The 22,986-nt window shown below is 42.4% G+C and overlaps 1 protein-coding gene across 4 annotated transcripts in view; it reads left to right on the top strand.

Moving 5' to 3' along the window:
* LOC114059548 (regucalcin) overlaps positions 1-22,986 on the top strand; it is an 85,908-nt gene that overhangs the window by 49,104 nt on the left and 13,818 nt on the right. For 2 of the 4 annotated variants that reach the window (XM_027888114.1, XM_027888115.1), the window contains 5 exons: positions 1,632-1,799; positions 7,573-7,689; positions 8,160-8,633; positions 11,269-11,386; positions 12,896-13,714. In XM_027888114.1, coding sequence (XP_027743915.1) covers positions 1,632-1,799; positions 7,573-7,689; positions 8,160-8,633; positions 11,269-11,386; positions 12,896-13,714 — 1,696 coding nt within the window. Of the gene's footprint in view, positions 1-1,631; positions 1,800-7,572; positions 7,690-8,159; positions 8,634-11,268; positions 11,387-12,895; positions 13,715-16,387; positions 16,797-21,986; positions 22,730-22,986 lie in introns of those variants that run through there. The other 2 variants (XM_027888116.1, XM_027888117.1) reach the window with 2 other exon arrangements.

Raw genomic sequence — 22,986 nt, 5'->3', positions numbered from 1 at the left:
TTGCTCGTGCCTGTTTAGAAGTAATGATGGATTTGCAGTCAAAGGGCCATGGTTGCCTGCTGACAGCTGAGCTTGAGCTGATGGTCTGCTGCCTCCTTGCCCCTCATTCTTCCCCACACTGAATCTGCCTTGAAACCAACTGGGGAACATGTCTGGGCTAGAGCTAATCCTCACAATAACAACAACTCATTTGATTTTTAATCTCGATCAGCTTTGGTTGAACAAGTAGCCTCAGGTCTGTTTGTCATCACACGGTTAGGAGGTGGAGGGCAGGAGGAGTGTGAGAAAATTCCTCCTTTGTGGTACCTTCTTGTGCTGGCTCAAACACGTTGTGAAATTACTGGTTTGGTAGTCTGGGCATCCTCCACTTATTAGTTGGTTTAAATTAGAAAATAGTTTGAGTCCATTTCCAACCCCCTAAATGTGATCTTAGGTGTAATGCCACTTCTGCTGTAGTAACAGAAAGAATGTTGGTGGTAATGTGCCACAGAAGAGGAAAAAGCCACTTGTAAAATTTAGATTACAGCTCCCCCTGTTGGGCTTTTGCAACAGTTGTCACGTAAAAAAAGCATTTAGGTTAGTCAGTCTTTTCGAATTTAATTCAGAAAAGTCCCCGTTTCCACGAGCCTGACATAAATGTGCAGTGTTTTATGATATTGCTTCATATTAAATACTTAAATACTGAGATCTTAGAAGGCTGAGAAGGCAAGTGTGGGAATTTTATATTAGATTTAATCTGAAAAAATTGTTCCAATTAACGATCCTTTTCTGTTGAGTCTTCCAGTGTTACTATTCCCAGAGATGGCGAGGTTTCCTCTGAAATCCACCCTTTTGATAAAAGTTTTATTTGGAGCATTTGAGTGGAATTAGGCCTTGGTGGCAGCCACTTGTTTCAGATACACTCAGCTTAATAGGTGTATGTGTATGTACAGTAGGATCCATCGTGGTTCCATTACGAACCATGAAGAATTTGAATTGGAAAGAATTTTTTACATTCTCAAACCTAGGAAAACTTAATAAATTTCTCATTTTCCACATGGTTAAGAGCAATACTTGGGAAATAGGCGTAAAACCCAGCACTTCATAATTTCAGTACATGCTGTAATTTATATTTGAAGTAAAAAACAATGCACAGAACTGTAACCACAAAAGTAAGTTAATGTTGCAGGAAACTTCCTTCAGTCCAACAGCTTATATGCCTTCACATCTAAATAGAACTATGTTAGAGTGTAAAGTTCTTAGCAGTAGGAAATTGAGATTTTAAAAAGTCTTAGATGCAGAAGGTAACTTAAAGAAATGTCAGTGTTGTTTGCTTTGGAAATTTAAAAATTATTAAAAGGAAAAGAGAAGGTTCTTAACACCGGGGCTGTTGTGCAGTCACAATGGATATGCTTTACTCTGTAAACAAGTAATACCAGCACACATTCTAAAAAGGAACCAGGGTAAAAAGATTGCTTTTGAGGCTGTTTATCTCTTTGATCACTTGACTTATTTTAAGGTGAATAAATCACAGAAAGATTAAGTGAAGTCCAAATTTTGCCTTTACTTTTTGAAAGCTTTGCTCTGTATGAATATTAATGTTTGTGTGTGAAATAATTTCAGCATAATGATTTCAATATCTGTTCTCCAAGGCATGCTATGGAATCTTAAAAGTACCTGAAGGGAGCTGGCTGTGTCGCACCTGTGTCCTGGGAATACATCCTCAGTGCCTCCTGTGTCCCAAAAGAGGAGGTGCCATGAAAGCTACCAGGACAGGGACCAAGTGGGCACACGTGAGCTGTGCTCTTTGGATTCCAGAGGTAAAAACCTAATTTCTGTCTCTGTCCTCCTCCTTGTAGTTCCCTCCTCTGCTTTTTTGGGTTCTCGTGATTTAAGGTATCTGTCTGCCGTAATGCTGGTCTTTACTCTGATGGGTCTGTACAGTCTGTAAGACTGGGAGGGAGTCCAGCTTATGTTCCATTAATGAGTCACTTTGTCACCTCGATTTACTCAGCAATCACTTCTTGGTGTCATTATGGTACCTGAGTGACCTCTGAGAAAGGGTTACTGATGTATGCCACATCTTACAAATGCAGCTTTATTCTCTCTTGTTTTTGATAAATTTGTGTGCTCAGATACACATATAATTTGCACAAATACCTCTACTTTTTTCTTTGTGTATTTTTTTAAAATTTAATTTTTTATTATTTATTTAAAGAACCCCCTTTGGCATTATTTCTGTAGGATGCATGCCAAGATTTGTAGTTAAGGTTTCTTTGAACTAAAATTTTTCTGAACAGTGGGGGAGATGTGACTTTTTATCTCTGTTATATTTTATAAGTAAAGGCTTTCTTGATATATCCGTGTATACATATACGGAGAGTTTCATTATGAAGTTTTACACTTCATTTTGAATCAAGTTTAGCATCACGGTATAATCCTGTAAAATGGAATGTTCGCTTGGGTATATGGAGTTTGTGCTTTATTTTGCACTTGGAATATTTATGCTTTCTTTCTGGTAAGATTCACAAATCCATTTTGGTGTGAGGCAGTAGCCAGATATGTCAGCAGCGTGACATCAAGGATACTGTATTTTCTGAACCTTCTGTTCCTAAGTGTAGCCAAGCCTCATGCATGTAAAACTTTGAGGAAGATGTTTGGATTCTGGGTATTTTTTTTTCAATTTAGCAGCTAGATGCAATCTGTAATTCCTAGCTGTCTTGGGTATATATCTGCTTTTTAAGGAGGTTGTCTTTGAAGTTGCATTCTTCCTTTCGGGCCTCCTTGTAGTTCCTGGCATCTCTTCCACCTTCAAGGAGAAAGAATTTGAAAAAGAAAACCCACAGGTTTATTTTCAAATTAAAAAAAAAAAAAAAAAAAATCACTTCTCCTCCTGCACTTAGGACGTGACTTGGCTGGAAGCTTTCCTGGCTCTGAGCAGACTGGTTTTCCTAAAAGGTCCTTTCTGCATGTGAACAGCCTTGCTGTTCTCGCTAGCAGAAGAGGAACAGTGAGGTTTAGGAAGCAGGTGAGTGCAGGGCAGGAAGCACACACTGGCTTCCTGCCTGCCCACCTCTCCCTGATGAGGGAGAGAAGCTGCTGGGAGAGCACCCAGGTGGAAGAACTTGAATCCAGCTGCTTCCATAGCCCATTCAGTGACTCCCAAGCCTTGGGCACCTCCTACCCTTCACACCAATGTCAAGTGTGTTGGGTGTAGTGAGGAGATGGTACCTGCCAGTAGGGATTGGAAATGCCTCTTGGATTCATTCTGTCTCTCAGGCTTGTGCATTGTCACTTGTAAAACAATTGAGTCACCAGAGAAACCCTTGTGAATCTCTGCTAAAATGGCATGCCAGTGCCTATCTGGAGGGTCAGTGTGGCTTTACGTGCTGCAGGGGGGAAGAAAGACCTAGAAACTGGAGACCTATGTATGGATGCTTTAGGGGACAGTGTGTATTCTCATATTTTTCCCCTCCTCAAGATAATAGCATGCTGGAACTCCCCTAAAAGAAACAGATGAATTATGAAGTCATTGTCCTTTTCCCTTGTGGCCCTAACAAAGTGGAACAAGGCAGAATGCCGAAAGAAAGGGGCTATACAACATGTCTGTCTTGTACCAAAAGGTTCAAAGAGGCTTTGTGAGTCACCAAGTGTAGTCTAGCATTGTTGCAGTCATTTGCAGCAGGTATTTTCCTTCATTAATTTATGTAGCACTGTCTTAAAATGTTTTTTTCCTTCCTGCCTTCCTTGTGATTTAATGGTATTTAAAGACTTTCTTGACCCTCTCTTTATTGATTGGGATGTTTGAAGATTTTTACTTTCCAAAGTGTACTCATTGTTGGTTTATAACCATTTATTCTTCTGCCTTTACTGTCCTTTAGTGTAAATGTGTGGTCTATTTCATGTTTCCTTAAAAGGCATTCTTCTAATTAAGAAAAGGAAACACTGATACCAGAAAACCTATACCGAGTGTTTTGAAATTCAAAGTCCTTCTCTGCCTTAGATAACCCATTGCAGTTACATCCTCTGTCAGTCGATGTGGTGTTAGCTGAAGCAGAAAATGATAGAGGAAAGATAAAATTGCCTATCCTGTTGTGAGTGGCCATACTCAAGGCACTGGCCTGCCTTTCCCAGCCACTGACGTGGATCTTTGTGCACTGGTGCACCTGTTGGTGACAGGTTAGCAAGGAAGCAGAGGACAGCAGGGGGACGATCGTGTGCATGACAGCTGCAGATAGCAGACTTCACAACCCATTGTTTTCGCTTCCTCACACTCTTAAAACTTCTTCAGAGTATAGCAGTCAAGATGTAACCTGATGCAAGGTGAAGAAATAGAGAAAATGGCTACATCTTAAGGCAGTTTCTGCCTTGGGGTGGGAGTTTTTGGGGAATGAAGAAGTTGGCCTGTTTGCTCTCTGGATCCCTTTTGAGTAGCAAAGTTCAAACAGACTTAGCCTTGACTTCTCTGAATATCAGAAACATGCAGATGGCATGAAGCCAGTACAAATAAGTTGCACCTGACTCAGTAAGTGCCTCTTTGTGCTTTTACAAAGTGGGGTAATATAAACAGCCAGCATTACAATCTGAATGGGCAGTATTTCCAGTATAAATGTTTCTTGACCTCATGAGTTTCCTCTGGGGAAGGAGCAGGGAGAGCATTAAAGAGGGCAGAGAGGGACAGGGAAGAGATCTGTGTCAATTCCAGCTCCTGCTGGGAAGCACAGTGGAAAGCTGGTATTACTCAGTCTCAAGAAAAAATCACTGAAGATTCTGGTTTCTTTTTGAAAAGAGTGTAGACAACCTGACAAGTTGATAAAATCCCTTAATTCCTAAAGGAAGTCTTGCCTCTTAGTGTAGTGGTAACAGTCAGTCTTTGTACAATATTGTTTCAGAAACACCTGCATGACTTGTAACCAACTGTGTTTTGAGCAAGGTGAAGTTAGGTTCATGAAAGGCTCTTTCCTTTGGGAAGCAAAAAAGCTACGTTTGATGATGTTTAAAAGTGCTGGACATGATTTGTTGAACTGTAGGCATTTCAGGGATAGCCTTGTCAGTTTTCCACCAGTTTACAGGAAGGCCACAATAAGTTCGATTACTTCTCATCTCTACCTGATGAAGGCATCACATATTGCCTAGTGTTCTTCTTGTCTGGTAAAACCTGAACCCTCTCTAAAGCATCTCACTGTCTTCCTAATGAAGACTTTCAGAAGTTCCACGCAGCAGATTGACTATATTCCAGAAGATTTGGGCTTGCAGTTGGCAGATGAGAGGGTGAAGTACTGTAACAAATATATATCTTATTTGAGTCAATTTATTCATTAATTCATGAACTGCTGGTCAACTGTTTTTTTTAAATGTGGAAATGATGAACCAAGTTATCTCTTGAAAAGCTGTTTTTTCCAGCTACTGAAATGATCTTTAAAGCAGTGCATGATAAGGCGAGAGTAGCAAAAATACTCTGTTTGAGCATAGCAACTATGACTTAGCACTGCTATCTTTGGGTAAGTCTACCTCACTGAGGAGGTCTACTGAAGAAGAACCTTTCCTCCTCAGGGATTAAGCAGGTTTTAAAATGAATATGTGCATCAAGTCATTGATGATGTGCCCCCAAGGGGAAGCTGGGAAGTTCCGCTTTGTCTATTAGCTCTTGTAAAGTCACTGTTTTAATTATCATGTGTTAAACTAATTCATATAACCTGGATGTCCCTGTGTGACTCTTACTGTGGAGACAATCTGTGAAAATTACTGTAGCATAATGCTCTTAAAGTTTAAAAAACAAAACAAAACAAAATAATTGTTCAAATCTCAACCTTAACTGTTTTTCTTGTGTTGTGGTCCATATCCCAGCATGGGAGCAGCCAGATCACCAAGGGCTCACTCCACTGGCAGCTGAAATCTTTTTGCTTATCTTCCAGCTCACTCAGGGATAGAGATCGGGGAATTATCTTTGGCCCTGCCTCTTCCTCCTGTTCTGAGGGCTCTGGTTCCTCTTCATCCCTCACTCAGCAAACTGATTTGGTCTTGGATTTCTAGGAATGACTGCTACCAGCTTGGGTTGTTTCTCTGGTTCAGCTGTAGTTTGAGTGGCTTTGGTGGCTGTTGGTCTGCTTTCCTCCTCCTCCCCCCTGAGGGTGCTGTCTAGTAACAAGCAGTGTCTGATAAATAGTAACCAGGGCCCAGCACATTGCAGCTCTGCACCTCTCTGGAACATCCACAGCATTTTTCTTTCACATGTTTTATCACTTTAACAGTGTCCTGTAGTTGGTCAAGAGTGAACTTCAAAGCATTGGAGGAGAGAAGTCCTCCAAATACTGGCCCATGCCCTCCTACATTCCATACCACTTATGACTATCCACCCTCAGGGCAGATCTCTAAAAGACCTTCCTAAACTTTTGTAACTCTAAACATGGTGTGGGCTGGGCTGAGGAGACCTGGCAGACTTAGCAACAAGATAATGCTTTCCTTAACATTCAAAGAAAATTAAAAGTTCTCAAAAGCTGTTGTAACAGGTCTGAAGGAGGTAAAAAGGGGGTGAAAAGCTGGGAAAAATCATCCTCCTCTGTTCTCCCCACAGACTGGGTACAATTATTAATGGACTCAAGAGGTAGCGCCCAAGGTAAGGGCAGGAGAGCAACACTGAAGACACATCCCAAACGACCGTCCTTGTCCTTGATGTTATCATGACATAGGCTAATATCACACAGTACAGCAACAAAGCAATCCTGATCCCTCTCCTTGCTCTCAAAAAGAGCACTGCGATGAGCTCATAGTGCATATATGGAAACATATACAGGGTTAGGTACCACACCCTCATGAACAGAGCAGGCAACATTGTGACCAGTGGTTCTGTACCTAATACAGCAAATGCTTAGATAAACTTTGTTTCTAACCCACTCTGGGCAGATCTGTTGTTATCTCAACCTTGTGTGTCCCACATTGGGTGCCAAATAAAGGCTGTCACGGTTTAGGAATGGTATTCCCCAGTTAAGTGTTCCCACTGAAACACTCCAAACCATGTACCACTTGCTCACTCCCCCTTCCTCCTCCCTTTCCCCTGCAGCAGGCTGGAGAGGAGAATTGGAGGTACCAAAGGTAAAGATCACAGGGTGAGATAAGAACAATTTACTGCAAACAGCAATGGAAGAAGAAAAACAAACAAAAGATGGAACCAGCGCTTACCCTGGGTAAATCACGTTTACCCTGGGTAGAAGAGAGCCCTTGCCCCTATCCCCAGAAAATGATGTGAGGGTGGTATAGAATAGCCTCTGGATCCTAGCCATGCCCCCTCCTAGCTACTGCAAAAATTAACCCTATCCTAGCCAGAACCAGGACACTGGTTCATAACAAAGAATGATGTCAGTGACTCAAGTGTTTTGAAGAATTGCAACTTTGAGCCACCAGGTTAAATTAGTATCACCCACACTATTGTTTGCACGTGAGATCTTTTGAGGTTCCTTGCTGACAAGTGTGAGCACATGGAGATCTCGCGGCAAGAGAAATGTGAGGATGTTTTTCTTCTTCTGGTATTAATGGAGAGCTTGTTTTTATTGCCTTGGTAACTGTTTTCCATGCTGTTTTTTTTTTTGTTTACAGGTTAGTATTGCTTGCCCAGAAAGGATGGAGCCAATCACAAAGGTGTCTCACATTCCACCGAGTCGATGGGCTCTAGTGTGTAGTTTATGCAAACTGAAAACTGGTGCTTGCATTCAGGTATGTGCTTGTCCTGTAGTGACTCTGCAGGGTACGTCTATGTCACAAGGGCAATTTTGGTATTGCGTTTTGTTCTTCCAGTGTTCAGAAGTGCTTTACAATGCAGATGACCAATGCAGTAGATATCTACTTCTTCATAGCTCTTTTCTATCAAATTAGTTGACTAGCACAGAGATTTAGGAATTAGCCGGGATTGCCTTCTTTTGAATGAGGCTGAGATGTCTGAGAGCCACTACTATGTGCATCAGAGATGGACAGAAAACTCCTTCTGTTGAACACTTTGCAAACAAGAAAATACTAAATTTGGTGAAACCAACGTCAAAGGCATCAACAGATATTTTTAAGACTGTGTAGAAAATAGGGTTTTGTAGGAATGGACTTTCATGTTGTTAAGATAATTACGTCCTTCTTTTCTGGTTTGTTGTTTCATTGTTAGTAATTGAGGGGTTTTTGTTTTATTTTGTCTGCAGTGTTCTGTGAAAAGCTGCATCACTGCCTTTCATGTCACCTGTGCCTTTGAGCATAGCTTAGAAATGAAGACTATCCTGGATGATGGGGATGAGGTCAAGTTCAAGTCGTATTGTCTAAAGCACAGCAAGAACAAACAGAATTCGTTGCCTGATGTTGAGGAGCACCCCAAGACCGTGTCAGAGCAGAAGCAAACAGAGAGTGAGAAAACGAGTTTACGAGCCCAAAAACTCAGAGAGCTGGAAGAAGAGTTTTACTCACTAGTTAAAGTGGAGGATGTTGCAGCAGAGCTGGGCCTTCCTAAACTTGCTGTAGACTTCATCTACAATTACTGGAAATTAAAGCGAAAAAGTAACTTTAACAAACCATTGTTTCCTCCCAAGGAGGATGAAGAAAATGGCTTGGTGCAGCCAAAAGAAGATAGCATTCATACCCGCATGAGGATGTTCATGCATTTGAGGCAGGACCTAGAGAGGGTAAGAAATTAACTGGTAAAATTTTGAAAAACTATTTGCAGGTGAGCAAGGTCTTTGTTTGTGGATGAAAGTGGGAATGGGGAAAACAAAGGGAGATGATTTTAAAAATAACTATTTAAAAGATTTTAAAAAAAAGTAAGGCCTTCAACTTCAGTTTTTTGATATGCTGCACTGCCTGCTGCAGACCCAGAAGTTGTCCCTTTATATATTTTAAGATGCATGTTTCTGTGCATAATGTACATGTTTGGTAACTGACTCTCTGATTTCAACTTCAATTGAATAAATGTTTAAAAAAAGTGAGGTCTTTTAGCACTCACCTGCATGGTTTGGAGTCAAGTAGGTGATATCCTAAGTGATTAAATTCCATGATGGCTTTTTGACTCCACACGCGCAGAAGCAGAATGCTGGGCCTGTACTCCTACCGCTTCCTGTGACATCTGGTTCAGGAGCCTTAGTCACATCTCTTCCTCTGGTGTCAGGTTGTCCCAGGTAGCAGGCAGACCATGAGCAGCATTACTCTGTAGACCTAGGTGTTCTCACTGTTTGTAGCTTCCTTAGGTCCTACAGATAATTAGCGGTCTGAACGTAACCCACCGTGTCTGCTGCTGCTGCTCATGGCTTTACTGAGAAGGAGGTAAAGGAAGTTATTTTTTTGTCAGTAGCTAGCTGGGTTCTTACCAGGTTGCCAGCTAGACGGTAGTTTGGAAATAAGGAATCCATCAGCAAAAATCAGAGCAGGGATATATTAGGAAGGTGTACAGAGTGCATTTTTCTGGAAGCTGATGGAGGAGGAAGCCAAACTTGTTACCATTCAGAGGCTGCCAATTAGGTTGGCCTGTTGGGTAGTGGTCAGCTGCAGTTTTCAAGTGCTTAGAGATAGGTAGGAAGTGTAAAAAATAAAATAGATGTGCTAAATATGATGAGCAGAGGGGTAGCAAAAGCAGGAGAGAGGTAATAGTGTTGTAAGAAAAAGGAGAAACAGTACTGGGGAGAGAAAAACATGAAAATACAGGGAGATGAGTGTTGGAGCCAAGATTTGTACTTGTCAGTGGAACTGTTGTCTTGAATCTAGTCATAATCAATCTCAGATCTTTTCCAGGACTACTCTGGATATGGAACCTTATTTTAAAAAATAATTAAAACCCCATATGGTGCTTCAGATGGAGGGCTGGTGTTTTGGGGTGGGTCGTTTTTTTATTTTTCAAGAGACCATTTCAAGCTTTTGTTTGATAAATATTTACTTTGTTTCAAATTTTGTTGAAATTGATGCCCTTGTGGAGGTGATTCACAGTTTAAAATGCCTGTCTCAAAGTTTTTGAACTTCCTGTGTTACAAGGTATTTCTACTCTGTTTTATTTTGGGATAAGTATAAATTTGGGAATCTTGGAATTTTGTTTTGGGGTAGAGAGGTACCAAGATGGAACTGAATGCTGGGGAAGGAATGTTTGGCAGATACCTTTGAACCAACCCCTACACTGTTTCTCTGTTTTGAAAGCACTTTAGGTGTTTATCAAGAATTTTCAGTGCCTCTTCCTATTCTGGTTACATTCAATGAAAATGTTGCTATTAACTCAAACAAATAGTAAAAGTAGAACTGAATCACAGAACGGTTTGGGTTGTAAGGGACCTTAAAGACCATCTAGTTCCAACCCCCTGCCTTGGGCAGGGACACCTTCCAGTGGACCGTGTTGCTCAAAGCCACATCCAGTCTTGATCCCTTCCAGGGATGGGGCTCCCATAACTTCTCTGGGCAAACTGTTCCAGTGCCTCGCCATGTTCACTGTAAAAAATGTCTTCCTTATGCCCAAACTGAACCTACCTTCCTTCAGTTTAAAAGAATTGCCCCTTTCTCTGTCACTACAGGCTCTCGTTCTCTTTCTTATAATCCCTTTTTGTATATTGAAAAGCTTCAGTGAGGTCTCTCCGGAGCCTTCTCATCTCCAGGCTTAGCAACCCAACTCTCTCAGTCTTCAGAAGAGAGAAGTTCCAGCCCTCTAACCATTTTTGTGGCCCTCCTTTGGACCTGCTCCAACAGGTTCATCTTGTGCTGGAAATGCCAGAGCTGGATGCAGCGTTGTGGATGGAGTGTCACCAGAGCACATTGGAGGGACAGAATCACCTCCCTTGACCTTCTTTCATTCTGCTCCTGCTGTAGTCCAGGACAGGGTTGGCTTTCTGAGCTGCAAGTGCACATTGACGAGTCCTGTCCAATTTTTTACTGATCAATATCCCCAGGTCTTTCTTTGCAGGGCTGCTCCCTATCCATTCATCCCCCAGCCCACATGGATCCTGGGTATTGCCCTGACCCAGGAACAGGACCTAGCATTTGGCCTTGTTGAACATTAAGAGTCAATGCAATGGAGTCAAAAAAGAAACTGCTAAATGGGTCAGCCAAAATGAAAATATATTCTGTTGTCTTGTGAAATGTATTCAAGGTGTGTACTGAATTGATAATTTATTAAAAAAAAAAATTTAAAAGAAATTGATAGTTATGTATGTTCAGTAATATCCACAAGAACTTTGCCAAGGGATTCTGCACATACTGTTGTTTTGATTTTGTTTATGATACACTTTTTAAGCTATGTCAGGATTAATTTTCTTATTGCCTATTAAGTCTCCTCTTATTCCTCCATAGGTAAGAAATCTCTGCTACATGGTAAGCAGGAGAGAGAAACTGAAGTTGTCCCACAGTAAAGTACATGAACAGGTCTTCAATTTGCAAGTCCAACTCATTAATCAGGAAATCGCTGCAGGTAATCATATAAATGTAAAATATTTACAAATTCTGCCTGTATTTAAACTAGAACAGTGTGTTCTCTGTATGTTCCTGCATAGTTTTTAACACATAAAACTGCCTTGAAAAACTTTCCCCAAGTACTCCATCAGTGGAAGTAACAACATACAGAGAACTCTTTAATCTCTTAAAATGTTTACTTGAATATTTCTTTATTTTTTTGGCTGTTTCTGGTACATGCCTATTGCTTATTAGTCAGTGTGGTAACCAGATAGCAGAAAGGAGCTGATGGTGATCTCTTAGGTTTTTCCTTCCTTGGGCTGCTGGCACTTGTTCCCCACAGCAAGCTCTGCATTGGTGCTTAGTTCTCCAGCTGAGAAAGCTTTTTTTTTCTTGCTGTCAGAAGTTGTTTCCTTCAGGCAAGAGAGAAGAGTGACTGATAGGAATCATTACTGTTCTCGTGGTGCCTCATGAGCCAAAAAGGCATTTCTTAGCATACCATCTACAGTTGCTCTCCGTCCTTCAAAAAGAGTTTAAGTACTCTTGTTATTAATAGTGACTAGCAACTGTTCAGGAATGATGAGGTGCCAAACCCCACTGTGCCCTTCACTTTTGTAGCAACTTTTTGAAATAAGGAGCACAACATTTTGCAAGAGGAGAATATGCTTTACAGTGTAATTACTGTGGGGTTTTTAATAGGGAGGGCAGCTGTTTTTCTATGCCCAGTTAAGATCTCTCTGGTCTGTCAAAAACCGTATTTTTAATGACCAGTTTAGGGTGAAGTCTTTGTGCTTTTTTTCTCTACCCTTAAAACATGGATAGGTTTCATTAGTATTGATAAGGTAGATTTTTTTGACCTGTTTTAAATCAGACTAGTACGCTGTGGAAGCACCAGTACTCTGAAGCACTTTGGTTTTGTGTTATTGTATTTTAGTAGAAATGTCTACTTAATTTATTTTATGTCTTTACAAACACAAGTGATTTTTTTTTTAATGGTTATTACAAAAGCTTGGTAACTACTTTGCAATGGGTGCTGTATGCACGTAATATCATAACGACTAATATATTAGAGTGAAAAGACTTTTCAAGTGTAGAGAATTTTATAATACAAAGCAGAGAGTTGAACTAAATCCAAATTGAAACTCAGTTTGAAGCATTGTTTTTTCTTCATCCAAAAATGAATATGAACCTTTTTTTACAGCTTTGTTGGAACTACTTCAGTCATTATCTCAAAACTAGTTCAATTCACTGGCTGAAAGCCCTGTAAAAAGGGCACATTGTTGTTTTTAATGGAAATGCTTAAATGCTTACCTAAATTCCGAAGTGGTGGTTAATTTGGTACAGTTTTTGTTACCCCGGCTTCTCTTTAATGTCCTAAAATAATTTCACGCTAATTGTTTGCAAATGCTTCTTACTGTTGCATGACCTTATAATGGACTATAAAACTTGTTATGGATAAAAACCCAAATTACCCATTTTAAAAATGCTTTTTTTTTTTTTCCTGCTCCCTCATCTCTTTCTCCTGTAGGCCATACCCTGACAAGTGCACTAGAGAACACACTGTTCTACCCACCTCCCAGGATCACCCTAAAGTTAAAAATGCCCAAATCAGCACTAGGAGACTGCAAAAATAACTCTCTGAAGCCTGGCAACAGACCGCTTTCTCCTGACAGCAACAGCACTGTTTACAGCAAACGGAGCGTGCCGATGTCAAAGGAATCATTTGAAATTAAAGCAAAATCCTACACCAGGTATCAGCACGACAGCAGAAGTAATGGGTTGCTGGCAGGGATTGGCAAGCCTCGGAGCGAGGCAAAGGATTGTGGCCCCACGCAGATGATGGAGTTTCACCGGGGTCAGCCGTCTGGGAAGCCTTTAGCGCTCCAGGCTGCCTTGCATGGACAGTCTTCCATTGGGAATGGGCGGGTGCAGCAGGAGAACTCAAGGCTGATGGCCAAGTCCAATGGTCTGATGGGCAGGGCTGGAGACGTGAGCCAGAGAGACAGCTCCAGCCAGACACCCTACGAACAAGAGTCCATGCTCACAGCTCACTTGGCCAGCCAGAGCGGTTTCAGAAAATCCACCATAGAACATTTTAGCCGGTCCTTTAAAGAGGCTACCAATAGTCTAGTAAGGACCACGGAAGATCTCCGGTGCTGTGAAAAGCCAACAAGAAGACTTGCAACAAAAGATCGCTTGTGGAGCAAGCAGACACTTGAAGGTGCTCCATACCAGGACAATGATGGGTACTGTCCTGACTTAGAGCTGAGTGACTCTGAAGCAGAAAGTGATGAAAACAAAGAGCAAGTGAGGTTAAGACGAAGTAGCTCAGAGAGAGAAAGCCCAAGTAAGGACTTTGGAAGAGATTGTCACAATAGAAACAAAAAGAATATGATTTCTCACAGTTCGGTACAAAGGTGATTAGAAGCCCCCACGGGGTAATTCAGCCTTTATGTAGTCCAATGTACCAGTGCAAAGCTCGTTATCAAAGGGTTCCAGAAAATATTCTAGGACCTATGTTAAGAAGAGCTGCAGTAGGGAATGGGGGGAGGGGAGAGAAATCAGAGTAGTTTTGTTCAACTGTGAATTGGTTTGCAGTCTTTGCAAGGCTAGCTCAGTTGTCCACGAAGCCATGTGGAGATCGCGTGTTTTACTAGAGGGTAACATCTGGGAGAGCACGAAGCGGTTAATCTTTGCATAAATTCAGGAACCCGCTTCCCCCTTGCCAGCTTATGTGTGAGGCAGCGTGTTCATGTGAAGTCAGTCTTGTGATGGTGGACAGATTTTAAAGAAGTCCTTGCATTGCTCTAATTTGTTGCAAGAGACTGCAAACGGACACACTGACACTGCATCTTTACAGCACCTGCAGCATGGCTTTGATCCAGCAATGCACTTGCGGATGTGTTAGGAGGTTAAGCATGTGAAAAGTCCTGCTGGTTTCCCCGGGAACGGTTGTGCTCAGATCTCCGAGCACATGCCGGTGTGCTCTGCTGGATCAGGCCCTAAGTGACTACTAAGTGATGATCCCCTTCTGCAGGAGGCTTTGAACTGCAGTGGCGTTTGCAGGCTCCTTGCGGAGGGTGGAAGCAGGCGTCGCTGGCGCTGCCAAACTTGCTGACCTCTAGATGTGCCCCCGTTCCCTGCTTTTGCTGAAGGTTTTGTTTCTCTTCACAATAACTCGCTTACTTTGTAAATATAAAACTTCTAGTACTTCAGTTTTTTTAATCTCTGTACATAGTTGCTTGTTGTGGGATGCACTTGTAAATATTTTACCCAGCTAACAAGTACAGATGGCTAATTTTGTGGATAGTGTTTACAAAAGTAGATGTACTACTTCAAAGAAAAATGCTATTTGACATTTACATTTAGGCAATCACCGGTGATGCCAGGTTCCTCTTGAAACTGAGATTTCTTATCCAGAGGTGTTTTTACCTGGTATTTTTAAAGTAGGCTGAATTTGAAATAATTTTGGCTGAATTTTTTTTGCAGGTGCAGATTTTCAACCCTAGTTGCCTGAACACAGGCATAGGAGCCTTCTGGCATCTGGGTCTGTAAAATTTTAGCCAATCATCATTTGGAATATGGGTTTTTTAATTGCTGAAAATCTACTATTTTATTAAGCTGTTTTTCAACCTCTGGATCAGTTGCTATTTCCCAGTCTAACACATTTTTTGGTGTGCCCTTTAAAATCAATTGTCAAATAGTGACTAAATTTCAGCCAGTACTGAGGAAGCGAGAAGGGAAGGGAATCCCTTTCTGTTTGTTTCAATGACAGGGGGATTTTTGTTTAAATGCAAACTTAACTTCTTGTTTTCCAGATGATGTTGTGTTGATCAACGAAGTAACTGCACTGTTTTTCTCTGAAATGCTGTACATTTCATAAATACCCAACATCCTCTGCCCCCACATCACTGGCTGAAATGGCCCATAGGTTGTATAGGGCATGTCACACAGCTCCTCTCTGTTGAGGGTTCAATTTTGTCTGGAAACAAAAGATGTTCCCTGCCCAGCGTGAAGATGACTATGCAGAATCCAAACAGCAACTTGTTTTTCTTCATGGTTTTAATTTATTGCTTTTAGCTTGGGAAATGGCAACAACATTTTCAGATTTGTTTTAAACTTTGAAATCTCCCTAGTTGCAATAGGACTAGCAGGTCAGGGGCTGGAGGACTCTTCAGTAGTGAAATAATAAAAGAAAAGTATACTTGGCAAACTTGCTCTGTTTGCTTCATGCATCTTATTTTTTTTTTTTTTTTTTACTTTTTGATTTTATGTATATTTGTGTAATTGATCTTTCTAGAGCTGTATCTTCAAAATTATTTCTTTTGGTGTAAATATGCAGTAGCATTTTAGGTTTCCACATATTTTATTTTAATGGGAAATGCTTTGTGTTCTAAGCCATGGGTCATTCAGAAAAAGTAAACAAATATCTATTAATTTGTATTCTGGTTCTGATTCTCTTAGTTCTCCTTCAATATTTATTAGTAATCCTCTCTCACTGGTCTTGAAATTTTATGAAGCTTTTATTGGGAACACTTATTGGGAGGTCAGCAAAGTGTTCATATTATTTTGTGGCTGGAATCATATGACAGAAGAGAGGGAAAATGGTGCTTTAGCAAAACTCAGCGTTTCTGCTCTTCTGGGGTTATCAATTCAACTGTTTCCAGTCTGGGCAATGGTTTTGCTAATTTTTACATGATCTTAATAAACATATGAAGGAGCCCTTGGTTATGTAGTTCTCAAGTATTGTCCCCAAAGTGCATTTGCTAGTTTTTATTGTGCGTTCGGTGGCTAACTGTTTGAAGTATTACCTCTTAACCTTATTTGTCAATTTTTTTTGTGTTTTTGCATTTTGTTTTATATATATAAATATATATATATATATTCAATTTTCCAAGATGGACTCGGTCTTTTTCAGATGTCCCCTTTTTACAAGTACTTTTTCATTAAATTATGAAACTGCTAACAATATTTTCATTTGTTGTGATTTATTCAGGGCTTTTCCCTCTGTGTCTGGCAGGCTGTGAAACTCATCAGTACTGTGTCCATCAGGAATAAATTATTTCTGCAGATCTGGCAATGCTTTAACAAGTTAAGTATCCAGGAAAACCCTTCCCCTTCAGCCTCCCAAAAAAAAGTCGCTGAGCATTAATTTGCTGTGTATAGCAAATAGTGCAAGCCTGGCTTTTGTTTCTGCCTAGCTGAGCAAATGTAGCAGACTGTTTGCTGCCCTGGCCTCACTTTTCAATGTATTTGCTTATGCTGTAGTATGGCTGGTTTTCCCTGGTTGGACAAAGTGAGTTATAGAGGAAGAGCCATAGCCAGGCCTTCTGTCTGATCTCTCCTCTTGTACACCCGCAGGACGTGCATAGCTAAACACAGCCTGCTATTGCCCTGTGTGTGCAAAGGGCAAATCAGTTCCAGCAAGTTCCCGGGTGGATGTTTCATGTCGGTTTTACTTGGACTATTGCTGTAGTTCCCCCTGCTCCCACAGGCCGGTGCTGTGATGTACCTTGCTGGCAGAGAGGAGCTGCTCCCTGTGCTAGAGCAGGGAAGAAGGCAAGGGGAAGAGGAAGGTGGAGAGAAAGGAGTGGGTGTAGCTGCGCAACTGATCCCATAGCATCCCTCGTGCTCTGACCGGCTCTGCAACTGGCAGCATCCAAAAGAGAGATGGGGAATTGGCAATCGGGGTGTTGCAGGCAGCAGTGACCCTCCCTGCCAGCAATGAGTCTGGCAGCGGCAGAGTGAGTGGGAGGCTGAGCAGCCAACGTGCTTGTGGCCTGGTGTACGGGCAGGAGTGACTGAGCAGGTGCCCCAGGCAGGCTGGGACTGGAGCTGGAGATAGGCTGGGTGAAATGGAGCTCAAGTCCCTCAGCTGAAAAGCAAACAGGAGGTAAAAAAAGGGGGGAAAGGCGGTAAAGATTCAGATAGAAGAGAAGAAAAATCATCACTAGGAAGAAGCAGTAAGTGTTGGACTGTCAGCTGTTTTTCAGGACCAGGATTTCTTCTTCCCTGAAGGCAATCTTGCAACAGATTCCAGCAACAGACTTCCTTTTTTGACTTTCTGATTGGCGGCTTCTAATTTCCTGTGCAAATACAGTCTGCTTGTGGTTGGGAAGTGGGAAAGACAGAGCCAAGGAAGGAAATTGGTATACCATTATTTTGGAAACAGTTGCTGTTGGTTTGTAGAGTCTTTTCAAATAAGTGTGGTTAGTGGGTGATAGAAACTTGGGCCAAGCACTAACAGGGGCAGTGTGGTGATTCCCAGCACTTTGATTTCTGCATTTGTGTTTCTGTTCTAAGAGAAATGTTTCTCAGTTAGAATTTGCATATGTAATTTGTAGAATGTTTTCTTTGCACCATGAATTCCAAACCACGGAAGGAGAAATTGCAAACGTTTGGATATTAACTGTAAGCCTGAAACATTCACTTGATTTTGAAGTGGCACTGCTGATGACTAGGCCTGGATGTACAGGCTGTACTGCAGACGCATGATGTGTGTCTGATACTGGGAGGGACCGAGCGTTACCAAGTGTTCAAAGCCTGCCTCTGTGAGCTGCAAAGATAATCCAGCGAAACCACTCATTTTGATCGTTGGGAATTTTGATGATCCCAGTGCTTGTAAAGGTTTAGCACTGCAGGGAATTGACACATCTAGTAGGAAAGCATGCTTTTGATGCGAATTAAGGAACAAAAGGAAGCTGCTTGCACAACCTGGGAGCTTGGCATGCGAGGGAAAAACACCGGGGAAGGGCAGAGATGGAAAACAATGGAGAGCCTCAATGCGGCTTCTTTAGGAAGAAGTGAAGACTTGCAGAATTCTGGGTTTTGGTTTTGTGAGATATGTCGTGCTACTGCTGCTTCTGAACCTTGTGCCTGCTTCAGAGCTCAACAGGCTATTGCCCCTCCTGGGGCACAATTCTGCAACATATCCCTCTTGCAGAGCTGATCCTGGGATAACTGCTGCTAGGCTCTGCTCCTGACCAGGTCAGCACATCTGTAGGGATGTGACAGAAGTGGATTAAAGTGACTGCAAGCACAGCGTTCTGAAAGAAAATGTTGCACAGCAGTGGGGGTAAGTTGTTTGAAAATAGCAGATGTGCATGCCTATTTCTGTTCCTCATTTTAACCCCTCCGCAGATGGCTTGGATAGGTTTGTGACTCCGTGGTTAAGGAGAAGCAGCCTCAGATATTCGCTCATTAGTTTTTCTGCCTCTGTGCATACAGCTTCCACAAAATCTTTCTTTTTCCAGTAGGCTTCTTTTGTGTGGGACAACCTCCTGGATCCACCTTGCCCTGCCCTTTCTCAGGGACTCTTCTTTTGTTTCAGGCTGGGCAGACCCTCCCTGCCTTCCTATTGCTTTCTCAGCAGCCCTGAAGCCGGGTACCTGCCTCGCCTAGGCTGCCTTATCTGATACATTGTTTTAAATCTCTGGGTAGGCTCCATAATGACACCTTTATGGTTTCTTTTGGCTTAACCATCCTGAAGACATTTTTTCCGGTTTCTGTTGTTTTTCCCCAGGTGCTGCCCCACCCGCCCTCACCCCAGCCAGGGAAGAGCACTGGGCAAGGCAGGACACATTAGTGTGGACGAATTATTGTGCTGAGGAGAGATTTAAAACCTAGCACAGCAACAACATTAAAGGAAGATGCTGTCAGGAAATCTCCTGGTCATCTGAAAGGTCTTAAGTCTGTGACACAGACATCAAGATATCACAGAATGGTTTGAATTGGAAAAGGCCTTAAGGCTCATCCTGTTTCAATCCCCCTACCATGGACAGGGACACCTTCCACTAGACCAGGTTGCTCAAGGCTGCATCCAATTTCACCGTGAACACTTCTGGGGATGGGACAGCCACAACTTCTTTGGGCAACCAGTGTGTCGCCATCCTCAAGATATGCCACTCTTTTTATTTTCTGTGTTCTCAGCAACTGCTAGGAGTCCACTGGAGTAGTACCTATAAAAACAAAAGGTGTTATATGCCATTTGGGAAAATGGCTCTGGTTATACCTTTGGAAGTGCAGGCTCTAGTGAGGGATTGAGTCATCAGAGGGGGAAAAAACATCCCTAAACTAGCCCACCCACTTCACCTGAAGCCACGGTGTCTGGTTGCATTCCTTTGTAGTTCCATCTCCCTTATCTCAGAAGGGAGGGCGGTGCTGAGTAGTTTGGGAATCCCTGTCACTGGCAGTTTAGGCTCCATTTGCATCTGGTTGAATAAAGCCTGGCCAAAGTATTTTCCTTCCTTAGAACTGATAGCTCAGCTTTTGTTCTGTTGTCTCCTCTAAAATGGATTAGGGGCATTGTCTTATTCTTTTCCTGATTATTCCTCCTATAACAAGCCAGACATCTCTCCTGGCTTAAGGAAGCACAGAGGCCTAAAACCTGGATGAGCCAGGTGATTTAAGATACTAAGAAGCAACTTGGAGTTTACACTCGTTACAAATGGCTAATACAAAAACCAGACTTTCCTCAAATTGTCTGGTTGAACGTGCTAAGTTAAGCTCTGAGCAGTCACCCTAAACCTGCAGTTAATTTGATTATTTTTGATTTGGACTAGGACAACTTGCATGCCTGTAAGCCACAAACACTGAAAGCACTGTTGCTAAATCAGCTACTTGAATGAAAGATGCTGCCTTCCCTGAAGTCCTGGCTCTCTTGCATGGCCTCTGCTGTGATTGTAATTGTACAGCCGCTGTAGCACAAATCAATGCTTTTTTTTTTTTTTAACCTGAGGCAAGCAAAATGCAAATCCAGGTCATGTGGGGTAGAGAATGCAGAAAAGTAAGGCATTAATGAAAAAATATCTTGGCTGCGTTCTACTAAAGAGTAGCTTTCTGAAGCACCCTGTTGCCCAGCTGCTCCTGGTGCAGAGCAAAGTCCGACTGGGAACTCTGAGATTTGTGAGGCAGCTTCAGGTGGCAGGATCTGGCACTTGAGGGTTCTTCTGTAACAAAGAAGTTGGAGGTGCATGTGTGACAGTGTGAGGGTGTTCATAAGAGACTTGAGAGACTGGCTGCATTGGAAGGGGTCATGATGTTTGCTCATAACATCACAGTCTCAAGTAAGAGGTGTTTTTTCATGAGTTTCCAGCCAGTACATAAGTTAAGCTGAAAGAATTTGTGTAATAAACTGTGATAAGCAGAGGGTACCGTTGCTGGTTCTGTGAGAGAAACTGGACTTTAAAGACTAAATACTTCAATCTGACTTCATGGTAATTTGATGCAATCCTTCTTAGGATTCCCTGTTTGAGATTCTGAATCCATTCTGCATTAACTTGTGTGACGGCGGTGTTAGACACATACATTAGTCAATGGGCACAAGTTTGCTGCTGCCACCTTCTCCTAAGGAGACATTTGCAAACAGGAAAAGGGAGTACTTTGGCAAATGTTTGGACTGTTATGAGTGTTTACAGAATCGTGATCATCCAGACTAGTAAACAGTTGAGACTTCTCAGCAGTTTGATTTCTCCTGGACCTACTTGTTGCTTACTAACAAATAAAAACTTGATCTGGACATGCAAGTCAATTCCAAGAACTATACTTGGCTGCAAACAAGTGCATGGCAGTGCTAACTCTTGTTTTCCAGCCAACTGATTGCAGTGACTGATTTTGTATTTCTACCTCTGCTCTTGCTTGGTGTTTTTTTGGTTTGGTTTGTCCGTCCATCTGTTCCCCCCCCCCCCCCCCCCCCCCCCCCCCCCCCATGCAGTATCATCTGCTAGTGGTGAATTCTCACGTGCCCAAATGGATTTAACTGCAGGATTTAACAGGCTTGCATTGAGGTAGTGACTCTTTGGGCTCCACTGGCCTTGGCTGCACAGTCCCTGCTCTCGGCTGCACCTTGTCCGTCTGAAGAGAAGGCCTGACAGACTCCCTGTTCAGAGGCAGCTGTTAAGATACAGACATCTGATATGTGACATTTGCACTTCATACTAGGCCTAAGCCCTCTCACCTTCCAGCAGAGAGGAGAGGACTAACAGTAGTAAAACAAAAAGAGTAAAGTTGACAGAAGAAAGAATACTCTAAAGATGAAGAAACAGCAGGATCAAGCTCATAAAAGGAGAGAAGAACAACTGTGACTTTTCAGGAATGACCATATGCAAAAAAACAATCTCTTTATAGCCCCTGAAATAATCCACCACCTCTCTTCGCCTGCAGTCCTTAAGGGTGGGGGGATTTTTCCAGCTCTGTGGCACACTGGGCTGTTCTCCAGAACTGCTGAGCATTTTGTGACTGGCAAGAAGTGTAATGGCTTCTGGCAGGCTCAGGGAACCTGTAGGCTGGGGGAGAGTTGTGACTTCACCTTGCAGGGCCTCCTGCATCACAGATCTACTCTTTCTGTTCTTCATGGTTGTTGATGTTAAGATTCCACTTCCCTGCTCCCTGCAAAGCAGGAGGAGCAAGTATATAATATGCCCTATCTCGTGGGATAAATGCTGACCTACTAACCACTTCCTTTGGAAGCCACAGAGGTACTGTGCGTGCTCCCTATCAGTCAGATTTGGAGGCTGCAGAGTAGACACTGTGACTGCAATGCAGTGGGAAGTTCCCAATGGGGAAGGCTCAAGGAAGCACAACCTTTGGCACCATCTCTTCTGTGCTCTTCTTTCCCATAGTGAACTTGTACTGGCAGAAGACCTCAGCTGTTGCTCTTTGTGAAGGCACCCCCCTCCATGGATTCCTCCCTGCTCCTACCTTTCAGCAAGCCTGGATTAGCCATTACAGAGAAGACAAAGCAGGAGTACTGTCCTGTGTAACTAAAGATCCAAGCTCAAAATGCATGGCACAGTTTGTGTTCTAGCCTGGTGCTCGCCGAAGCTGTTAATTTTCTCCCCAGGTGTGTGCCAACACACAGCTTGTTTTGATGCCTCCGAACCATGCTGGCAAATGCCTGAGTCAGCAAGGAGCAGAGAGACTGGTGAGGTGGGTTGAGGGTGTGAGTATCTCCTGCTGCTACTAGATTCAGTAAGCCGTTGCATTGGCCGAGTATCCCAAACAGCCTCATAGGGTGCAAGGATGATGGGAGAGCAGCAAAGTTGGCTAAGCTTCGTAAGAATTGATAATTGTGCTTCATTGTACCTAATGAATTCTTTGCATACATTTTTTTAAACATCTGGATCTTCTTTCCTAGTTGTAAAATGTATGAAAGAAGGACAGGTGTGGCATTTTTTTTTTCTGGATGTTTTTCTGTGTTGGCAGTTGCTGATAATTTGCTTGCCTCAGATTTGAGATGAAATCCTTCTGTCAGCAGAGACAGCAGTAGAGACAGAAAGAGAAAATTCAATGCTAAGCACTGAAGTAATGCCATGCAAGCCTGTAAAATAAAAGCCTAGCTGCTCAGGTAAGGTGACAATAAGTTAATAAATACCACAATAGTTGTCCCTCGAGAGAAGCCTACGGTCATGTAGGCCGTGAACTTTCCAAATATACCACTAAAAGAAAAAAAGTGTGACCAAGTGAAGCCTGGGCTGTGATCACCTGCTTTATGAATAAAGGCAACTGAGTAAAAATCTTTGATAGGAGGTAATTGCCAAGAGGAGGGTATATGTTAAGGAACAGGTAAAATCTGTAACAGGAGTTGTTCAGGCAGCTTATCTGCTAGAAGACCAGGGTGGG

This window comes from Empidonax traillii, unplaced genomic scaffold, assembly GCF_003031625.1.
Source record: "Empidonax traillii isolate 1590-97213 ecotype Southwest subspecies unplaced genomic scaffold, ASM303162v1 scaffold231:size1146757, whole genome shotgun sequence".
Lineage (NCBI taxonomy): Eukaryota > Metazoa > Chordata > Aves > Passeriformes > Tyrannidae > Empidonax > Empidonax traillii.
The sequence above is the reverse complement of the archived record's forward strand: the minus strand, read 5'-3'. Positions and strand labels throughout refer to the sequence as shown.